The sequence below is a fragment of the Pipra filicauda genome, unplaced genomic scaffold (assembly GCF_003945595.2).
Source record: "Pipra filicauda isolate LSUMZ 115617 unplaced genomic scaffold, ASM394559v2 scaffold3_size10097308_pilon, whole genome shotgun sequence".
NCBI lineage: Eukaryota > Metazoa > Chordata > Aves > Passeriformes > Pipridae > Pipra > Pipra filicauda.
Window position 1 is genome coordinate 9262818 of NW_024104532.1, and position 21576 is coordinate 9284393.

General features: G+C 58.4%; 3 protein-coding genes across 4 annotated transcripts; all 3 read right to left on the reverse strand.

Annotated features, from left to right (window-relative positions):
- Window positions 1-1873: 1873 nt before the first annotated feature.
- Window positions 1874-3444, reverse strand: SLC35A4 (solute carrier family 35 member A4). The gene is made up of 2 exons (XM_027736684.2): window positions 3366-3444; window positions 1874-3155 (listed from the first exon to the last, which is right to left on the reverse strand). Exon 2 carries the CDS (start codon window positions 3112-3114, stop codon window positions 2185-2187), a length of 930 nt encoding a protein of 309 aa, XP_027592485.1. The 5' UTR covers window positions 3115-3155; window positions 3366-3444; the 3' UTR covers window positions 1874-2184.
- LOC113996053 (SLC35A4 upstream open reading frame protein) lies at window positions 3259-4107 on the reverse strand. Its single transcript, XM_027736686.2, has 3 exons — window positions 4038-4107; window positions 3868-3966; window positions 3259-3749 (listed from the first exon to the last, which is right to left on the reverse strand). Exons 1-3 carry the CDS (start codon window positions 4050-4052, stop codon window positions 3552-3554), a joined length of 312 nt encoding a protein of 103 aa, XP_027592487.1. The 5' UTR covers window positions 4053-4107; the 3' UTR covers window positions 3259-3551.
- A 4709-nt stretch (window positions 4108-8816) lies between these two features.
- Window positions 8817-15537, reverse strand: STING1 (stimulator of interferon response cGAMP interactor 1). 2 transcript variants are annotated; one of them, XM_027736690.2, is made up of 7 exons: window positions 15264-15537; window positions 14756-15046; window positions 14038-14215; window positions 13106-13214; window positions 12710-12948; window positions 10713-10899; window positions 8817-9278 (listed from the first exon to the last, which is right to left on the reverse strand). In XM_027736690.2, the coding sequence occupies exons 2-7, from the start codon at window positions 14998-15000 to the stop codon at window positions 9085-9087; spliced, it is 1152 nt and encodes a 383-aa protein (XP_027592491.1). In that variant the 5' UTR covers window positions 15001-15046; window positions 15264-15537; the 3' UTR covers window positions 8817-9084. The 2 variants fall into 2 exon arrangements, with proteins under 2 accessions (XP_027592491.1, XP_039241175.1); XM_039385241.1 differs by lacking the exon at window positions 10713-10899.
- Window positions 15538-21576: the final 6039 nt, after the last annotated feature.

Here is a 21576-nt window from a genome sequence, read left to right on the forward strand (position 1 = left end):
AAAGGCCTCCCTCCTCCATTTGAGTGGCTTTCTTCAGCCTCCACGTCACACTCATCCTCCTCCCCTGTCCCCATGCAGGACGGGGTGACAGCGGGAGCAGCCAGGGAGGGGACAGCAGAGCTCCAACCAGTGCAGGGCAGGAGCTGCTGGAGGAGCTGTCCCAAAGTGAAATGCCACAGCCACGGCCATGGCTTGGGGGTGACACGGTGAGTGGGAGCTCACAGGGTCCCCATGCAGTGCCTGCAGCGCCCTGCACTGGCAGCACTGGATCTCGGTGCCATCCCAGACTGCTCCACTCTGTGCCAGGCGGGGAGCCAGTGCCAGCCATGCCCATCTCTGGAGGTCCAGCATGCCCTGGCCAGGGCACAGCGGCAGCGGCTGCGGGCTCGGCACTGCCGGCACCTCCAGCAGGAGCTCGGGGCCGGGGCTGGGTCAGCCCGGGAGCACAGCGGGGAGGTGGGCACAGCCACACCCCACCACCCTGCCCTCGGGTCTCCTGCCCTGGTGCTGCTCTCCCGAGGGCAGCTCCAGGGAGCAGGGACACCCCAAAGCTGCCCTGCCCTTGTCCCTGTCCCCCGCAGTGGGACACAGCACGCTGGCAGCAGGAGGTGGCTGTGCTGGGCCTGAGCCTGGAGGCAGCGCTGCGGGAGCGGGAGGCGGCCGAGTGGGACCTGGAGGCCCTGCTGCGGAATCACCAGCGGGAGCTGCAGGGCTGCAGGCAGCACCTGCTGCAGGTGGGCAGGGAGGGCTAGGCACTCACCTCCCGGCGGTGCCAGGGCCGTGCCAGACCGCCCGGGCATCCCGCAGGTGCTGCGGGACCAGCGGCGCCTGGCGGGGGAGCAGCGGGAGGCGCTGGAGCGCCGGCACCGGGCGCTGCTGCAGGAGCTGCTCCGGGACACGCTGGAGCTCGCCGAGCACAGCCGGCACCCGCGGGAGGCCAGGCAGCGGTGCCTGGCGGATGCCACCACACAGACCCCCTGAGCCACCTCCCAGGGTGTGGGGACAGCTGGCCTGGCAGCACGAGGGTCACCAGCCCCAGCCCCAGCGGTTACCTGGGCACAGCCTCCCCTCTTGCCCCTCCCCTCCAGCTGCTACTCCCTGTGGAAACCTGTCCCAGGGAGGGAAAACTGCTCTGTGCCAGGCACTTGACTGGCAACCCCCAGCTGGGACCATGTGGAATAAAGCAGGTGCCCCCACCCATGACTGTCACCAGGCTCGGACACACCTCCAGCCCCCAAACCTCTCCCAAGGGACACAGATCCCCTCCTGCAGGGAGAGCAGACACAGGACAAACACAAGAGACAGACACACGGATGCTGTTGAACTGCAGCTTTAATACCCCGGGTGGGTTCTGCCTGCCAGGAACTCGGTACAAATCCAGGAGATGTCTCCCTCTTGGGAGCAGGTGAAACAGTTCCCATATCCCCCCTTCCCTGTCTGTTCCACACAGACACTGCGTCCAAGGAGGGGAAGCGGGACCTGAGGACAGTAGGGCTTCAGCCAGGAGCTGGGCTGGAAAACTGTGGAAGTGGGAGAGGCCCCAGGAAACAGCACCAGGAATGGGGAAGGGGGAAGCAGCATCCATGGGAGCCGAAATGGCACCAGTGCCACTCTGGGCTGGCAGAGGGTGCTGGCAGAGCCAACCGCTGCCGGAGCATTCCCAGGCCACTGTGGTGTGGAGAAGCAGCTTGAGGACATGGGACACAGAATCCCAGAATCACTGAGGTTGGAAAAGACCTCCAAGATCATCGAGGCCAACCTGTGACTGATCACCACCTTGTCAACCAGACCAGAGCACTGAGTGCCACATCCAGTCATTTCTTGGACACCTCCAGGGATGGGGACTCCACCACCTCCCTGGGCAGCCCCTTCCAATGTTTAATCACCCTTTCTGGGAAGAAATTCTTCCTGATGTCCAACATAAACCTCCCCTGGCACAGCTTGAGACTATGAGGCACCCACACAGGGCTCAGGACCCGCCCTGAGGCTGGGCACACCTGATCCCATGGGAACCCTGTGGCACTGAGCTTGGCCAGGCTGGAGCAGGACCCAGCTTCCCCCTGGAAGCAGGGACAGGGCACTCCTTGTTGGGGGGTCCTTGGAGCTGTGCAGGCGCCCAGCAGCAACAATCCCAACCCTAAGAAAGGGCTGGGGCTGCCTGGACACGCAGGAGGGAGGCAGTGGCTATGTGACTCCGTAGTAGAGGTGCACAGCGAGGCCGATGCACGCCACGGCCACGAAGAAGAGCAGGGTGAGCTGCAGGTCAAACAGGGCGACAGAGAGCAGGGCATTGACCAGGATGGAGCAGGAGATGATGAAGAGCCTGGTGATGTTGCTGCTGTGCTTCATCACCACCGACATGATGAGGCCGTTGAGGGCCTGGCCGAGCACCACCAGCAGCACCCACGGGGAGAAGCCCCGCAGGAACCCCCCCTCGGCACTGCTCCACAGGGAGCCCGCCAGGTTGAGCAGGACCCCGAAGAAGTAGAGGAAGACGTTCTGGAGGCCGAGGGGCAGCGGCTGCGCCTTCAGGATGGCTTCAGTGTAGACAGCAGACAGGCCTGAGATGAGGCAGTACACGCAGAGCAGCACCAGCCCCACGGGTGTGACGTGCAGGTGTGTCCCGCCGGGAACGCCGTGCCCCCGGAGCCCCCCCCAGCTGTAGCACACCCCGGCCCCCAGCAGCAGCAGCAGGGCCAGCCAGCGGCGCGGGCCCAGGCGCCAGCGCAGCAGGAGGCTGTGGAGCAGCGCCGTGCTCAGGATCTTCAGGTTGCTGAGCACCTGGAAGGTGCTGGGGTCCATGAAGAGCTGCATGTGCACCACCAGGTTGTTGTTGGCGGCGTAGAGCAGGGCCGAGAGGGCGAAGGGCGCGGCGTGGTGCCAGGACGCGGCGGGCGCCGGTGGCTCCCCCAGCAGTGACAGCAGGGACAGTGCCAGCTTGGTGAGCTCCACCAGCACCACCACCGACGTGGAGCTGAAGGGGATGGCCCCGTCCACCTTGCACAGGGTCAGGAGGGGGGCGTGGGAGCCGTAGATGGCCACAGACAGCAGCAGCATAAGCGCCCACAGCCCCCTCCGGAGCGGCCCCTCGGCAGCATTCCCAAGCATTCCCATTTCCAGCTGTCAGTGCAGACAGGCCAGACAAGACTGTCACCCTGCAATACCGAAGAAGAGACCAAATAACCAAGGATTTAATGAGCCTGACTCGGGCAGGATGTTCCCTGCTACATTTGTAGTGCAAGAGGAGACCTGGGCACTGTGGCAGGGCACAGCAGCCCCTCAGTCCACACGGGGGAGGTGAGGGTGAGAGGAAAAGGCAGCTGGCAGCCCCTCGGGGCCCCCTTGTGGGTTAGTAGAGTGCTCACCACAGCCGTGATGCCCCGTGCACACCCATCGCAGCCCCTGAGTGCCGCAGTGCTGTGATGTAAAGCCCTTTTCCAGGGAAAAGAAGGGTGCAGGTGACGTGCCTCCGGGAGCCCCGGGTCTGCTCTGTGCCCGCTGCCCGAGGAGCACCGTTCCCGCAGTCCCTGCTGCCTCCGGGCTCCTCCGCGCTAGTCCCGACCTTTTTTCAGCGCGTTCACATAATCCCGAATCGTCTTCTCGACGTTGGGCACGGCGTAGTTCTGGGCGGCGTAAATCCCAGTGCAGGTGCCGGCCACGAAGCCGAGGACGGCGGAAAACCGGAGCTTGGCCACCACGTACCCCGCCAGGAAGCCTTTGAGGAAGGGTGATGCCAGCAGGGATCCGTCCTGCGGGGTGGAGGAAGGCACAGTGAGGCGAGATGGCGGGGGAGACACAGGGCGAGTTGTTTTTCCCCAGAGTTTGTTTTCGCCCCCTCAGAGGGAGCGCCGCGAACCCGCGCGTTACCTGCCCCACGCCGGCCTGCACCTCGTCCTCCACCCTGCGCTGCAGGCTCTCCAGCTGCCCCTTGAGGAAGGCGAGGTCCTTGAGCTTGGGCAGCGAGTCCTGCGGGAGACACAGAGATGATTCCTAGCCCTGCCGGGGAAGACCCCTCAGCCCCGATCCGCCCCACTCACCTTATCGTCCGCCATCTTGGCGCCGCCGCCAGCCGCCGCCCATTGGCTGTCGCGGGGCGCACGTGACACCTCCGCCTCTCCGCCCCGTCGCTGATTGGCTGATAGGGGACACGTGACACCTCCCTTTCCCGCCCTGCCGGCCGTGCCCGCCGCTGATTGAGCGGCGCGGGATCACGTGGCTCTTCTTCCCCCGCCCTCCCGCCCGGCGCCATCTTGAGGCACCTCCCCCTGGAGGACTCAGCCGGGGCCGTCCTTACCCGACCCCCCGCGACATTGGGGGCTCCGGGGCTGCCTCGGGGAGGGATAGTGGAGCTCGCAGCCGCACCTCGCTGCGGTCGGGGCACCCGAGGGGGTGCCTGGGGATGGAGGGGCGTCTCTCACCTTCCCAGGGCTCCCCCTCTGTGGGGGACACGGCGGGGGCGCTCAAGGGGGTGTAAAATCCCTTTTACCTCGGAGGAGATCAAGGCAGAGTTGGTGTTTATTAGAGGGCGTTTACTGGAGAGGTTCAAGGCCTGGTTGGATAAGGCTTGGAGCAACCTGCTCTACTGGAAGGTGTCCCTGCCCGTGGCAAGGGGGGGTTGGAACTGGAGGGACTTTGAGGTCCTTTCCAATGTCAGCTTTATCTTGGAGACCCTCTTGTTGAGCCTCGAGGTGCGGGAAGTGATGTAAATTGCTTAGGCAGAAGTAATGGTTAATGGAATGTTATATAAGGGTTAGTGGAATGTTGAGAGCTCTGTAATGAGTCAAAAAAGCCCTTTCAGTGGTGACCCTGCAACATATAATGGCTTTAAATTATTTATTAGGTAGCCAAGGAGGTGCTTGGCACAGTTTAATTAAAACCAGGGATTTTGCGGGTTATGTGCGTGTTACCCTTGTGGGTCCTACAGCAGCACCCACGCGGCTCTGAAGGTTTCTGGGCTGTCAGGCAACTCTGCAGCTTCATTTAGATACATTCCCGGGGTGTGTTATCCTGCTCCCACTGAGCACTGGGAAGAGAGAAGCAAAGGGAGTGGGGAGGCAGTGACAGGTGCAGCCCAAAGCAGAAACATTAATATTAATAAAATGAATATAAATATTAATTAGTAGCCAGTTCAGGTCCAAGCACTGCTGAAGGCTGAGTGCTGAGCTGCTGTTTCCTTGCTTTGCAGATTCCAAATTTTATCCACAGGCAGTTGTGGACTGGAACCTTCCAGTTCCTCAGCCACTTTTCAAGCAGGATTTTTACTACATGAAAGGTAAAAATAAAATAAAATAAATTGATGCAAGTGCAAAGGCCTTTTTTTGGACCACAACCACACCACTTGAGAAGCGCCACTTAGTGCAAGGCTGACTAGGAAAATTTGGATATCAGTAAAAAACAACACCTGAGGGCAGCAGAGCCCTGGGAACACTCCCTGCTCTCCTCACTGGAGAGGTGAACCCCTCTCCAGCCTCACCAGCACTTCCTGCAGGACAATGTGACAGAGAGCAGGTTTATATTGGATATTGGGAAGGAATCCTTCCCTGTGAGGATGGGGAGGCACAGGTTGCCCAGAGAAGCTGTGGCTGCCCCATCCCTGGAAGTGTCCAAGGCCAGGTTGGACAGGGCTTGGAGCAACCTGGGCTAGTGGAAGGTGTCCCCTCCCATGGAACTGGATGGGCTTTAAGGCTCTTCCAACCCCAAACATTTTGGGATTCTCTGAGCTGAAGGTCAGTTTTTCAGGTTCATGGATGGGTCACTGGGGGGCTCCTGGGGTTTCTGGTCCCCCCCAAGGAGAAAAGGCCCAAGTGTGTCTCAGAAAGGATGGACGACCCGGCCACCTTTGGCTGGAAATGGAGCTGGGCTTTTACATCCCACCAAATCCTGGTGGGAAAACAGCTGAGCTTTGAGGAAGGGCTGGGAGAAGCCCTGTCCTTGCTGCATCCCAGCTGAGCCCGTTCCCAGCCCTGCTGGAGGGAGGTGCAGCCCTGCTGAACCTGGCTCAGCTAATCCTGGCTGTGACCTTCCCTCTCTGCTCCACCGGGATGGGGATGGCCCTGGGACGTGCCCAGCTCACCCTACTGGGGTGTGGTGCCATTGCTGCTCCCTGTGGCTCAGGGATGGATCTGCCTCCAACCCGGGAGTCCTGAGTCAGGTTAGAGCTAAAACTGAGCTCTTTGTGCTGCTGGGGAGCTCAGGGGGAAACTGGTTATGCTGTGTTTGCCAGCTTGGGCAGCGAGCTGCCACTCCTGAGGTTTGGTTTTCCTGCCTCTGATCCTGCAGCTCCCTCTGCCAGCAGAGCCTTTCACCTTGGCCCTGGCTGTACCCTTGAGCAGTGGCAGGAGCTGAGCCTTTGCTGGCAGCTCTGCTGCTGCTGGAACAAGGCTGTGCTGTCACATTTCCTCTGGGCTTGTGCCTGTCTTTCAGCCTGTCCCCTGCTAATATGGCCTCAGCTTATCAGCACTTCCAGCCCAGCAAGATAAGGAGCTTCCCCATGGGAAGGGAGCAGGGCACCAGTGAGGATTCCTGGTGGGCTGGGAGGTGTGAGCCCCTGGGGCTGTGGTGGCTTTGCTGCCCACGTGGCCATTCCCATGTTGCTGAGCTCAGCCCTGATCCCAGACATTCCCCTTGGATCTCAGCAGGTGCTCCCAGCGTTTGCTCCATGCCCTTGGGAACACTGCTCAGGTGATCAGGACCCACACCCCAGTGTTCTCCCTGCTCCCAGGGTGTCTCCTACCATGAGCAGGAGGTCCCTCACCTGCTGTCCCGTCTCCCTCTGCCCCAGCAAAGACCCCTGCCCCTCCTGCAAACCCGCTGGCTCTTCACAGTGGCCTTTGCTGTCCCAACCCTCCCTTCACAGCCCTCTCATCTGCCGTTTTTGGCTGCTGCACAGATGCAGCGCAACAGAGATTAGGCTGCAGATTAAGGTTTTACTGCATCCTGAAATGGGTTCCAATTCCCACTCCCAGCAGGGCCAGTGTGCAGCCAAATCTCCTCTGAAAGCTCACTGGGCCGGAGCTGGGGAGAGGCATCTCCCACCGTGTCCTGCCACGTGGGTGGAAGATGGAGGAGCCCTGACATTCTGCACATATAGCCCTGATAGATGCATTGCTGAGGCACCTGGAATTCTGTGTTCAATTCTGGGCCCCTCACTTCAAGAAAGACATTGAGAGGCTGAAGAGTGTCCAGGGAAGGGTACAGGGCTGGGGAAGGGTCTGGAGCACCAGGAGCGGCTGAGGGAACTGGAGGGGCTCAGCCTGGACAAAAGGAGGCTCAGAGGGACCTTCTCACTCTCTGCAACTCCCTGAGGGGACAGTGGAGCCAGGTGGGGATCAGGCTCTGCTTCCAGGGAACAAGGGACAGGACAAGGGGAAATGGCCTCAAGCTGCACTGGGGGAGGTTCAGGTTGGACATTGGGAAGAATTTCTTCTCCAAAAGGGTGGTCAGGCATTGGAACAGGCTGCCCAGGGAGGTGGTGGAGTCACTGTCCCTGGAAATGTTCAAAAAACATGTGGATGTGGCACCTGGGGACAGGGGTTAGTGGTGGGCTTGGCAGTGCTGGGGGAATGATTGGACTCAATGATCTTGGAGGTCTTTTCCAACCTTAATGACTCCATGATTCTGTCACTCTAAAAGGAGTTGGGCAGCCAAGGGCAGGAGCAGAGCTGTAGTCTCAACCCCAGCCTGCACCCACCAGCCCTTCCCATCAGCATCTCCCCACCCTGAGTGAATCTGCCACACTTTCCCCTTGGCCTGGAATGACAGGGAAATCCAGTGCCCTGCTGTGATCCCGACAGCAGTGCCTGGCTCTGCCCTCCTTCCCTGGCAGGGCAGCTGGCTTAGCTGGAGGCACACAGTATCCACACAGAGGCAGCAGCATCTCCCAGGATGCTTTTGTGTGTCTGGTTCCAGGCAAAGCTGAGAGTGGAGCCAGGAGGGAGCCAGGCCCAGCACTGTCACCATCCCCAGCCAGGTCACCTCCTTGGGGCCCCTGGGCTCCCCAGTCCCCCAGGGTCTCCGTGCCTGACCCATCCCAGAGGATGGTCACAGCTGTGTCACATTCCTGGTGCTGGAAGTCCAGGCTGAGGGCAGGCACCTGAGACCTGCCAAGGGACCTCATCCTTTGCCAAAGGCCTGGGAAGGACCAAAGGGTAGGGATGTTGCAACATCAGAGGGTAACAAGCCAGCTGAGCTGCCTCCTACCCCTCTGCCCTCCCGGGGCAGAACTGGCCACCGAGAGCCTCCTCCCGCTCTTGGCAGAAGGGGAAGCTGAGGATGGAGCAGTGGGTTCTCCCTGCTCCGTGTCCTTGCCAAGCTGTACCACGGCACAGCTCTGCCACTGTCTGTGGCAGAATGGCCTGATTTCCTCTTCTCCTGGCTCCACATCCCGGGTGGGTGGAACGTGAGGATGTTTGTGTGGGGCTGTGCAGTGGGTCCATCAGGGTACCCTGGAAGTCCCACACACACTCCTTGTGCCAGCAGGAGCCACGTGATGGGTCAGGTCACGCTGGCTGGATGTGTCTGTGCTGGGATTTCCAAAGCCACACCACAGTGTACTACAGAATCATGGAATACCTTGAGCTGAAAGGGACCCACAAGGATCATCAGTCTAACTCCTGGTTTTGCCCAGGACACCCTGACAATCCCACTCTGTCCCTGAGAGCATTGTCCAAACACTCCCTGAGCTCTGTCAGCCTTGGGGCTGTGACCACCACCCTGGGGAGCCTGGTCAGTGCCCAACCACCCTGTGGGGGTAGAACCTTTCCCTATCCAAGGGCAAATCATGCCCAAGATTTAGGACGCTGCAACTCATCCCAGAGAAAAAACGCTTTATATAACACAAATCAAAGCAGATATAAAAGAAATAATACACCAACAGATGAATATGTGAGCTGCACACAACAAAAAAAAACAGGAAGCATGTCACAGGGCTGTGGCCTGAGTCAGCTGCTCCAGTAACCGCAGCACACAGGAGGTCTGGGTGGGAGATGGGGGGTCTTTGCCATGGGCAGCACGTGTCGGAAGGGGAAGGGGGTTGGGGAAGATGGAGCAGAGCCCTGAGGCAGCACTGAGGGGCTGGGCAGGGGGTCAGAAGCCATCACTCCTCAGCGGCTGGGGCAGGTCTGACACACTGATCTGCAGGTTGAGCTCTGCTGAGTCCAGGGCAGTGGATGGGGTGGGTGGGGGGGTCTCCTCGTGCACAGCAAACTCCTCCTGGTGCTGCTGCCGCAAGTGCCACAGGATCTCTCTGGACAAGAAGTGGGTCTCTTCTTCTCCTGGCTCTGGAACAGAAGAAAGACAAATCCCACCTTCACCAGTCAGCCCCAGGCAGGGGTTTGGGCAGGGAGCAGAGTCTGGGAGATGCCCCAAAATATGCAGAATTTCCTGCACAGTCAAAATACAGCCTTTACTTCCCATTTTCAGCACGGCAGAAGGAAGAAATTAAACCACAAAGTGCAGGGAAGAGAGTAAAATTACAGGCACTATGTGCTGGATTCCTAGTAATGCTTGTTGTGATGGGAACTGCCTCACTGGATTGGAAATGCTCCTCCCCATCAGAGAGAGCACTGAGATCCCTCTGAAAAACAAGCAACATTCATTTCAGCAAGATGCTGATCTCATCTGGCAGAGGTGGGGAGATGGGGGATGAAAGGAAGATGGGAAGGAGGGAAAGCCTCGCTCCCTGCCATCCCCTGTCAGGAGGAATGGCACTGAGCCAGCACACACTTGTCCCACTGCTGGGGAGGGCTCGGCAGCCCCAGCCACTTCTCCCAGGAACATCAGCAGGGAAGGGAGCTGCTCCTACCCCTGGATGTCTGCTGTTTTTAATCCTTGAGGAAGTGTTCTTATTGTCTCAGGGGTAGACAGCTCGTCCCAGTGCTTCTGGGGACTTCAACAGGGTTGACTAGCGCTGCCAGCACCCTCCACGCTCCTCAGACCCACAGCAAAAAGTCCTTAGAATCATAGACTCATGGAATATCCTGGGTTGGAAGGGACCCACAAGGACCATCAGTCCAACTCCTGGCCCTGCACAGGACACCCCAACAATCCCACCCTGTCCCCTAGAGTGTTGTCCAAACCCCCCTGGAGCTCTGGCAGCCTTGGGGCCGTGCCCATTGCCCTGGGGAGCCTGGGCAGTGCCCAACCACCCTCTGGGGGAAGAACCTTTTCCTGAGATCCAACCTGACCCTGCCCTGGCACAGCTCCAGCCGTTCCCTTGTGTCCTGTCACTGATCACACAGAGCAGAGATGGAGCTGCCCCTTGGGAGGAGCTGCAGACCCTGGTGAGCTCTGACCTCAGTCTCCTCTCCAACTGAACAATCCAAGTGTCCCCAGCCACTCCTTGTATGGCCCCTCCAGACCCTTTCCCATCCTCATGTCCCTCCTCTGGACACTCTCTACCAGCTTTAGATCTTTCTCATACTGTGGTGCCCAAAACTGCCCCCAGCACTCGAGGTGAGGCTGCCCCAGGGCGCGGCAGAGCAGGACAATCCCCTCCCTCACCCCGCCGGTGATGATGTGTTGGGGGATGTTCCCGTTCCCTGTGAGGCAGCCCCTCCCTCCCATGGCAGCAGGGAACCCCATGGCCCCCTGAGCGGGGAGATCAGCCGAGCTCTGCTCAAACCTTGCCTGCTTTCTCCTGTTTGTCCTGATCTGAGGTCACCCAAGGCCTGGCAGAGCAAGTGCTGGACACCCCAACCCTTCTCCTCACTCACCCTCGTAGGCAATGAGCCGGTAGGTCCCTGCACACTCCTTGGAGCTCTGCAGGATCTCCTCCAAGGTCCTGTAGAAAAGCTTGGCCTGCTCCAGGCGCTCCTCCCTGCTGAAGGCAGCACACTCGTCCTGGGACATGGCGTAGAGGGACTGCAGGGGGGTGGCATATTCCACTGCACAGTGCCAGAGCTGCAGGGACGGCAGGAAAAGACATGGGGACAGGAGGACCTGGGAGAGGGCTGTCAGGAGAACTTGCTCTGGGCAGAGCCCTCAGGACCCCTGGACAGCTCCTTGGCCTGCCCTGCACTGGTGCTGTGTGCTGGAACACTGGGACAGGGACACTGGGTCTGGTCCCAGTGTCCCCCTGCCCTGTGCAGAGCAGGGAAACAGCAACTGGCCTGGCAGGTCCAGGTGGGCTCAGGTGTGCCTCTGCCCACAGGGTGCAGCCACTGGCTTTGCCAGGGCTCCCAAGAGCAGACTGGAGAGTGATTTTCCCCAGGGAATTTGGTCCCCTGCAGAGACACCCCTTGCCTGTGATCACACCTTCTTGGTGGCTTTTCTGCCAGATAAAGGGCACTGGAGAGGCAGCACCAATCTCTGCTCTGTGTGACCAGTGACAGAACCTGAGGGAACGGCTGGAGCCATGTCAGGGGAGGTTTAGGTTGGATCTCAGGAAAAGGTTCTTCCCCCAGAGGGTGGTTGGGCACTGACCAGGCTCCCCAGGGCAGTGGGCACGGCCCCAAGGCTGCCAGAGCTCAAGGAACATTTGGAAAACACTCTGAGGCACATGGTAGGATTGTTGGGGTGTCCTGTGCAGGGCCAGGAGTTGGACTGGATGATCCTTGTGGGTCCCTTCCAGCTCAGGATAATCCATGATTCCATGATTCTAAGTCTGAGCATCCTAACGGAGAGCAGGAGGGCAGAGAAGAGGATAAACACTGGCAAGATGGATGCACAGCTGGAGGGAGGCTGATCAAACAAACAAGGAGAGATTTGTTAAGGCCATAAACATTCCAACGAGGAGCAGGGTTACCAGTAGGTCTTCCACTGGGTAAACTGGGAAGTTTAATAAACTTAGAAGGAAGAGGGGTGGGATTCCCAGGTAAAGGTGGAGTAGTAGGAAGCTCCTGGCCTTGGCAACGTGCCTTGGAGCAGGTGTCAGGGGGGTGTTGTGTTGCTGTGAGAGACTGGGCAGGAAGCAGAGGGGCAGATTTTACTGGGAACATGCAATGGGCCAGGCCAGGTCCAGGCTCGGAGCTGCTGGAGCTCCCAGGAGGGTGGGTGACTCAGCAGGGCCTGGCAGGTGGAACACTGGGAAAATCCCACTGCTGGCTGTATTTTCCCCAGAGCAGGGCCAGGAGGAGGCTCTGTGGTCCCTCAGACAGGGCTCTCAAAGCAGCAGCTCAGAGCTCAGCCCCCCTCAAAGGGCAGATCAGGGGCACCCAGGTGAGGAGCATCGCTCTGCCCTCACCTCCATCCACAGCCAGGGTGGGACCAGGGTGTTCCCTCCCCCAGGGGTGCAGGGGCACAGCCCATCTGCCTGGAGATGTGGAAGGAGATGGATGCAATGTGAGATGGAGGGATTTAGGGCTCACCAGCCTGGAAAAGAGGTGACTGGGGGAAAGGGAGGGAGCCAAACAATGACTCACACAGACATTTCCAAGCAGCTCTTCACAGCACAAGGAAACACTCATTCACCCCCTGGGAATTGATGCTCTGTAGCCCACATCTGCTTTTTTCTCCTCAGTTTTCTGGACTTAAATCAGCTCCAGGAGGGGTTAAGCAAGCCCAGCATTCCTGCAAGGGCTGATCCTGGGAGGAGGCAGCCAGGAGGAAGGGGTGAAGGAGCAGGACCTCTCCATCCCATGGAAGCCTGCTGAAAGCTGGGAGTATCTAATAGGAGAGGGAACACTGTCCTGCCTTTACAGCCACTTCTGGGCTGGGATCTGAGGCCAGGAAGACCTTTGGGATGATGGTCCCAACGCTGCTCTCACTATACCTGGTTTTCTTCATCCCTGATTGCATAGAGGCTGTGTTTGTAGACTCTCTTTTTGGTGCCAGCTCGGGCCATGGTGGTTTCACTGAGGTCTGTCAGGTACTGGATGTTGCTGTCAGCTTTCTCCAGGTCATCATAGACATCACAGCTCAGAGGGATCAAGATGTGGAGCTTCCAAGTCTTCCTGCACACCAGCAGGTTGGGGTTGGCGCTGCTGAATTCCTCCATGGACTTTTTCACCCCTGGTGGAAGAGAACATCAGGCAGAGGGGCCTGGTGTGAGTACAGCTGCCTTCTGCCTTGCTCCCTATCTCCCTGCTAGCACTGTAAAAGTGGGAGGATTGTTATTAGGAGCTATTTCTATCTGTAGGCACGAGAATGCAGGGAAACAGCTACGTACGTGGCAGGACTATTTTTAGGTACCCCACATAATAGGACCAGGCCAGCCCGTGGGCAACGTTCTGCTTGGACCTCTCGGACATCTCAGACACCTCCACTGCTGAGGGCTTCTGTGAGGGAAGGACAGACAGACCAGGGGATGAAAGAGCCACCTGGGCCCTTCCATGACAGTCAGTTCTCCACAAGGATTGGAGAACTCCAGTGAGGTCTGGAGAGTGAGCAACCCCCACTGCCCCCTTCCAGCACCACACTGGGCAGTGGGGCAGAACCCCTGACAGCCCCCCACAGCCCCTGCTGGGAGGGAGGGGGGCTGGGGTGAGCTGGGCACTTTTCTGGCTGCACCCTCCATTGGGATCATGTGTCCCAGTGCAACTTGTGCGTCTGCCCAGTGCTCCCAGCATGGGAGAGGAGACATCCCAGTGATATCAGGATTCCCAGTGGCCCCTGCCAGCTCTGTGTGTTCTTTTAGGTGGAGATAGGTGGCCAAAGCCCCCTGTGTGAACTCCCTCCCCTTCCAGCACTGCAGAGGCACAGCAGAGCCTTCCTAAAGCTACAGAGGCACGTGGAGCTTGGCTCTGCCCCCACAGCATGCTGGTAATTAACCCTCTGGACAGCACACACAGGGTGTGCTTTCCCCACAAGTGCCAACTTGACTGACAGATGTAAAATACCCCCATTTTTTGTGTCAGGGGGTCTCTGCCAGCCCCCTGGAGTGGCTGTGCTCGTTAGGAGGCAGCATGGCACTCATGCCAAAGCATGTGGCATCATGGGGCCAGGGAGATCAGCTCTGCAGGGCTGAGCTGAGGGTGTTCCTCCAGCTGTGGGTGGACTGGGTGTGCAGGGGCCGCGCAGAGCTGGGGACGTGCCCCCAGGGCTGCTCAGCACTGAAGGGCTCCCAGGAAACCAGCCAAGCTGGAGGTGCTGGAGCCTTACCTGGAGCCCCAGGGCAAGGATGAGGAGCTGGCACAGGCTGGCCAGGCCGAGTTGGAGGCCGAGGGGCTGCCCATCCCCGAGGAGAGCCACGTAGGCTGAGGCGCAGAGGAGCAGCATGGACCCGTGCCAGCGTGGGGGGAAGCACGTGCTCAGGGCCCGCCAGAAGCTGCCGTGGTGCCTGGGTGGGAGAGGGAGACAGGAGTCAGGCTGGTGGCCACCCACCCAGCATCTGCAGCCCACAGGGCACTGGATGATCCCACCTCCCAGCCAGTGCCACCAATCTTACAGGGCAGTACAGAGCCAGGGAGCCCTGGGGGACCCTGCCCAGTGCACCCCAGGAGAGGGCTTGGGTCCCTTGCAGCACCCCTGGGACTCAGAGGGGGCAGATGGCATGACACCCTGGACAGCAGAGGGACACAGCAGCCCCTTGCCCTGCAGTACTGGGTGGTGGGGAAAGGCTGGGGCCGAGATCTGTTCTCCAGGGAAAGGGCACACGAGGGAGGGGAGAGATCCATACACGTACGGGGGAGCTGGGCAGGCGGGAGAGGGGGAGAGGAGGAGAGGGAGGAAGAGATGAGAGAGGCAGGAGGGTGATGGAGGGCACAGCACAGCGTTGCCACAGAGAGCAAACCCGCAACACCCGGAGGCTGCAATGCCCTTGTCTGCAGGGCGGTCCCAGGAGTTTGGCAGACAGACCCGCCCCCCCTCAACGGCTCACCTGGACTGGAGGTGGAAGATCTCCTCCGCCAGGTAGCAGGCGCCCTTGAGCAGCGCCCCGATCTGCAGGGTGGCGAAGTGGAAGGTGAGGCTGCGGGCGGCGGGCACGAGGGGCACCCCGGCCAGGCAGAGCGCGGCCGCGCACAGCGCCAGCAGCAGGTACACGGCGCGCTGGGCGCGCCCGCCCCGCGCCCGCGGGATCTGCGGGGCACGGGGGTGGCTCGGCCGCCGCCACTCGCGGGACATCCGCGCCACACACGGGGGTCGGCCCCGGCTCGTCCCCAGCGCAGCGCTGCGGGGAGAGGGCGAGAGCGGGTCAGGCGCGGTGCATCCAGCGCTCCCCGGGAGCCCCGGAGCGCGCAACCCTTCGCACGCCGCTGGGGAGGTTCCCCTGCGCTTCCCGCCCTCGGGGATGGCCCCCGGCACCAAACGGGCTCGGCAGAGCCGAGCCTGGCTGGCCACCCCGCTCCCAAACCGGTGCCAGCCCTCCCTGCTCCGCTGGCACTCACCGGAGCAGTTCCCAGCTCCCAGCGCGGGCCGTGCTGGGTTTCCTGGGCTGCGGGTTAAGGGACTCTGCGCTCCGCCCGGACAGCTGTGGCTCCCCTCGGAGGTGCTGCAGACACAGACCCGGAGGCTTTTGAAGCTCCCACGCCCAGAAAAGTGAAAATGAAAGGAGCTGTGGCAGCAGTGGGCAGTTTGCAGAGCGCGCCAGAGGCCTCCCACGCAGGGCACGGGCGAGGTCTCAGCCCACTGGGAATCCAGGCACCGGAGAGCTCCGGGTGGATGTGGCAGGTTTCGATATCCGTGAGTTTATTCCTCCTGGAAAGCCCCAAAGTATCTGCCAGGACAGTCTGAGATGAACTGGAATGAGGAAGGAAACCGGAATCTCTTGAGATTAATTTATTAAGGGCAGCAGATCTCAGAGATTGTGTTGATTCAGCACAGCAGGTTGCCAGGGGCAAAACAGAATGAAACTCCTTCTAGGAGAGCGTGACTGTGTGCCTTGGATCACCCCACCCCACACACCTCCAGGAGATGCCAGCTTGGGAAGCAGTGCCTATGGGTGCTGGCAACACCACAGGGGCTTCCTGCAGCCAGGGATGCCCTCAAGCCTTCCAGTTCCTTGGTTCTAGTGGTGGAGTCTGCAGCGGTGAGGCATTCCCATCCTGGAGGAAAATGGATTAGGGGACACATACACAAGCCAATAGGAGCGGGTGGGATGCACTCAAGGATGCCGAGGGAGGTGGACAATGCACTGACAAGGCTCCTCTCTGATCTCTTTGGAAGGTTGTAGCAATCGGGATGTTCCTGCTGAGTGGGAGAGGACAAACCTCACATCCAGCTCCAGCAGGTGAACTACAGCCTGCCCAACTCTGTCCCTGGGAAGGTGAGGGAGCAAATCCTCCCAGCAATCAGTGCCAAGCACCCAAAGGATGAGAAGAGCACAGTCAGCAGGAATTTACAAAGGCCACGTCACACCTGACCAACCTGACTACCTGGAATGGCAGGAAAACTGGCTGTGAGGATGAGTGAGCACTTTCACTTCAGCAAAACCCTTAGCACGGTCACCTGCAGCCTCCATGGAGCCAAACCAGGTGGATACAGGCTGAGCAAGGGCGTGACTGTCCAGAATGTGCTCTGGGTGCTGTTGCTTTCTGCCCAGGAATGCCCCTGGGTGCCAGGACACCCTCACAGTCCCCACAGACCCACACTGCCGGGGGCTCCACAGGCTGTTGCAGGCCCACAGCACATGGATCTTGATTCAGATGTGCCCACAGGTCACACTTAATTAGAATATTAGAGTCACTTAGATTGGAAAAGAGCCTTGAGACCATCAAGTTGAACCATTAACCCTGCACTGCCAAGGCCACCATTAAACGATGTCCCCAAGTGCCACATCCACACAGCTTTTAAATCCCTCCGGGGATGGTGACTCTACCACTGCCATGGGCAGCTGTGCCAGTGCCTGACCACCCTTTCCATGAAGAAATTTTCCCTAATATCGAACCTAAACCCCCCAACATAACTTGAGGCCATTTCCCCTTGTCCTGTCCCTTGTTCCCTGGGAGCAGAGCTCATCCACCCCCCAGCTACCCCCTCCTGTCAGGGAGTAGCAGAGAGTGAGGAGGTTGCCCCTGAGCCTCCTTTTCTCCAGGCTGAGCCCCACCAGCTCCCTCAGTTCTTATGGTGCTCCAGACCCTTCCCCAGCTCCACTGCCTTTCCCTGGACACAATTCAAGCATTTTCAAACCCAGAGGGTGAGAGGAAGGAACAGGAGCCTGGAGGGACTGGCAGTGAGCTGCTTGATTTGGTGGAACCTTAGAAACCCCAGCAAACCATCTGGCCAGTGTTCCCAGCCCCAGGAGGGCCTGTGGGTACAGCCAACATGTTGTTTGCTTTGCCAACACAAAGGTTGGATAAAACACCAAGAGAATGACTTCCTCCTCTGGCGCTGGGAGAAAGGTTGTCCCATTCCAGCTGGTCTTGCACAGCCTGCTCTGTGTGGCTCTTCAGTGCTGTGGAGGGGCTGCCTGGCTTCCCAGAACCCTTTTTGCAGGTCCTTTCAAGCAGCTGGTGGCTCTCCTGCCCACAGAGCCTCCCTCTGCCTCTTTCACTTCTGTTCAGAGCAAAGATGTGGTGTCCAGTCTGAGAACTGAGTTTAAACTCCAGGAATAAGATTCCTCAGAATCTCAGACTACAGGATGGTTTGGGCTGGAAGGTACTTCAAAGCTCATCTTGTTCCACCCCCCTGCCATGGGCAGGGACACCTTCCACTAGCCCAGGTTGCTCCAAGCCCCATCCAACCTGGCCTTGGACACTTCCAGGGATGGGGCAACCACAGCTTCTCTGGGCAACCTGTGCCAGGACCTCCCCACCCTCACAGGGAAGAATTTCTTCCCAATATCCCATCTAACCCTGCCCTCTGGCAGTGTGGAGCCATTCCCCCTTGTCCTGTCCCTCCATCCCTTGTCCGAAGTCCCTCTCCAGCTCTCCTGGAGCCCCTTTAGGCACTGGAAGAGGCTCTCAGGTCTCCCTGGAGCCTTCTTTTCTCCAGGTGAACCCCCACAGCTCTCCCAGCTGGGCTCCAGAGCAGAGGGGCTTTAGCTCTTGGAGCATCTCTGTGGCCTCCTCTGGACACCTGCAACATCTGAGCTTGCCTGGGAACGGAGAGCCCAGTGCTGCCCAGTGCCCCTGCACAGCCAACAAGAAGTGGCAGCACCAAAAGTGCCCATACTGTCCTCCCTGCCCTGCTCTGGCCAACAATTTGCTTTTCCAGATAGTGCCTTGATTGAAGTTCCCTCTATCCCGGTTTGCTGTTGTTCCCTCAAGCAGAGAGAACAAGAAGTCATGAGTGACACTGAAAGATTTTAGATGTATAAAAAAACCCAGCAAGGACCTTCCCAGACCAGTGCCAAGGCATCTCCAACCAGGCTGGTGCCGACACCTGCTTGAGGTTTAGTTGGGCACAGAAGCTGACACTTTGTAAAGCAGTCTACAAACACTGCTGACCTCACTGAGATCAGTAGGATGTTGTGAATCTGCCTGAAATTCTGAGCCCTGCTCTCTGGAGACCCACAGGCTGCTCTGCATGAGGTGCCTTAGGTGTGAGGGGGATTAATCCCTTCATACCCCAGGAGCTGGGGCTGCCAATGTGGGGGCTGAAGGTGATCAGAGCAGGTGCTGGATGTGCATGGAATGTCCCCAGCCAAAAGCCAGGCCAGGAATACCCTGTTTTCCCTGGCATCCCCTGTGTGAAGGCAGGCAGCAGCACGACAGAGCCATCTCTTCAGGATGGGCACAGCAGCAGTGCTTCCTTCCTTTAATTCTGTTTTTTTCTGTTGCCCTGCAAGAGCAGGTAGAGCTGCTGGCTCCACCCCAAGGGCAGGGTGCCCAGTGACAGCTTTTCACTGGGGATACCTGCAGGGATGGGGTTCTGATGCCAGGCTGGTGTCAAAAGTGGCTTTGGTCCCTTTTTTTCAGTCCCCTGGCTAAAAAGTGCTGCAGTCGGTGTTTTTAGTGCTGCAGTTGCACCAACAGTGTCCCCCAGAGGTCCTGTGTGATGGGGCTGCTTTATTGACACAGAATAGCAAAAATAAAGTGCTCTGCAATACTGTGTGTGAGCCAGGCCAGTCTCTGGTGCAGTGAGGAGCCACCGTGTGCTGGGTAAAATCTAGTGGCAGCAGGACCTGCTTCCTCCAGCTCCCAAGCACACGTCGTGTCTCACTCGCTCAGCCAAGCAGTTTCATAAAATCAGGAATATCCTGACTTGGAAAGGACCCACAAGGATCATCAGTGTTGGGTGGAGAAACCATTTTTGCTCATTTTGGAGCTGTCACAGGCTGGTGTTGGTTGGGTGTCACTGTTCTTGTGCTGGGAGGGACATGAACCAGCCCTTTCCTCCTCCCCGAATCACTGATGGCTTCAGACCTCAGCCACCTTTTTCTTGGGCTGGAGCATCTCAGATGCTCCATTTTCTTTGAAAATAAGCTTTTCAAAATGCCTTAAATAGCTCCTCCAGGTCCCCTCCAGGTCCCATGACTGTCCCCTGCACTGCTGAGTCAGTTCTGGGCCCTCACAAGAAGGACATTGAGGGGCTGGAGCGTGTCTAGAGAAGGGCAATGGAGCTGAGGAAGGGTCTGGAACACCAGGAGCAGCTGAGGGAGCGGGGGGCGGGGGCTCAGCCTGAAGAAAAGGAGGCTCAGGGGTGACCTTCTCCCTCTCTACAACTCCCTGACAGGAGGGTGTCCTGGGAACATGGGGACAAAGACTTCAGGGTTTGCCCAAAGCTGCCAGCACTGATTTCTGCCCCAAAAGCTCCTGCTGTTTCTCTTTGAGGAGGTTTAACCATTCCATGACTGCCCTGTCATTGTTTATTTAAAAAATAAAAATAAAAAAGCCCAACCCCCCCCAATCTTGGCTTTATTTAAAGAATAAAAGTTTTCACACTTTCTCAGACCAACTCAGTTTTAAACACATTTAACTGAGAACAAGAGCAAGTCACTTCACAAGTTACTTCTGTTAAGTTTAAAAATTGTGACAGTCCAATCATTTCATAGTAAGACTCATCTATTTGAGTCACCTAGAATTTCAAAACTAATATGGGAATGGTTCCATGCACTTTCTTCCTGGTTGTGATGTCCCAGGTTCCACTGACACAAACTCCGCAGGACTGGGACAAGATTAAAAAGAGCATTTCCAGGGCACTTCCCCCTGGGTTGAAACCCCACAGAAGGAGCTCCTTGACAAGTGTTCCTGTGGATACTGATCCATCTGGTCTCCTGATGGAGGGGACAATGGTTGCCCTGGCACCTGGATACAGCCAAGCCTGGGAGTGGCAGCAGGAGAGGGACAAGCTGTGGTTGATGTGGAGTCTCCTCGTGACACACACGGCAACTTGGGTATGGAAGCTCAGAAGTTCCTTTCAGAAATGCTTTGAACTGAATTCCCTTTGGGACCAAGAGGCTTTTAGCTGTCAGCCTGGCTAACCTATCTCAGGATCTTTAAGGCTCTGCTCCAGAACTTCCATGGTTCAGCCTGGAAAAGAGAAGGTTCTGGGGAGATCTTGGAGCCCTTCCAGTGCCTCGAGGAGCTCCAGGATAGCTGGAGAGGGACTTTGGACAAGAGCCTGGAATAACAGGACAAGGGGGAATGGCTTCCCACTGCCAGAGGGCAGGGTTAGATGGGATGTGGGGAAGGAATTCTTGGCTGTGAGGGTGGGGAGGCCCTGGCACAGGTTGCCCAGAGAAGCTGTGGCTGCCCCATCCCTGGAAGTGTCCAAGTCCAGGCTGAACAGCTCTTGGAGCAACCTGGGGCTAGTGGAAGGTGTCCCTGCCCATGGCAGGGGGTGGAATGAGTTGAGCTTTATTGTGCCTTCCAACCCAAACCACTGCATGATTCCATGACTGGGGTGGTACTGCTGGGCAGAGCACCTTTGGGACGGGAGCTGCTCCTGGACCATTTTTCAGGGAGGTTTTTTTTCTTTGAACCTCGCTCAACATTATGTGTCTACCCAACACTGGGGTTTTTCTCTTTCCCGGCTGTGTTTCCCTCCTTTAGACTGACCTTTCTCCAACTTCTAAGAAAGGTCTCAAAGGTTACCAAAGCCTAAAAAACCAGATTTAGCCAGCTCAGCTGGGAAGTTTGTGTTCCTTTAAATTCTTGTGCCTTTCCTAATCACTTAGAGGTTTTTTCCCCTAATACATCACTGCAACCTGACCCTGTGGAGCAGAGCTGTTCAGAGGGAGATGAAGGAAAGGCTCATGGAGACAGGAGTCATCTGAGGACAAGGCAGGACTCAGAGAACTCCCTCAGTGATGCTCTGCTGTTTGGGAGCAGGAGGTGTTGGCACGGGATGGTGTTGGCAGGCACAGGGAGCAGAGCCCTCAGTGCTTCCCTTTGGAATAGGAGCCAAGAGCACAGTGGTGTCCCTGGGATGAGAGACCATTGTACCCACAGGGGCTGCAGGACCTGTTCCCTCCCTGGGAGACAGAAGGCAGGAATCTGCAGGAGGAATGTCTCCTAAAATGCCATGGGGGGGTGTGTGAGGGGCAGCACAAACAGCAAAGTGAGACAACATTTACCTCACCAACAAGGACCGTGGGCAGCAGGGGAGGAGAGATTCTGCCTCTCTGCACCCTCAGGGGAGACCCCCCTGCAGAGCTGCCCCAGCCCTGAGGAACAACAGCACAAGGACGGGGAGCTGCTGGAGAGAGTCCAGAGGAGGCCATGGAGATGCTCCAAGGGCTGGAGCCCCTCTGCTCTGGAGCCAGGCTGGGAGAGCTGGGGGGGTTCACCTGGAGAAGAGAAGGCTCCAGGGAGAGCT

Coding starts and splice junctions, on each gene's coding strand:
- SLC35A4 (XM_027736684.2), bottom strand. CDS start 3,114: ATGGGAATGCTTGGGAATGCTGCCGAGGGGCCGCTCCGGAGGGGGCTG.
- LOC113996053 (XM_027736686.2), bottom strand. Junction 3,750..3,867: donor TGCAGGCCGGCGTGGGGCAG/GTAACGCGCGGG, acceptor TCCACCCCGCAG/GACGGATCCCTGCTGGCATC.
- STING1 (XM_027736690.2), bottom strand. CDS start 15,000: ATGTCCCGCGAGTGGCGGCGGCCGAGCCACCCCCGTGCCCCGCAGATC. Junction 13,215..14,037: donor TCCTTGCCCTGGGGCTCCAG/GTAAGGCTCCAG, acceptor CTTCCCTCACAG/AAGCCCTCAGCAGTGGAGGT. Junction 9,279..10,712: donor CCGGCTCATTGCCTACGAGG/GTGAGTGAGGAG, acceptor CTTCTGTTCCAG/AGCCAGGAGAAGAAGAGACC.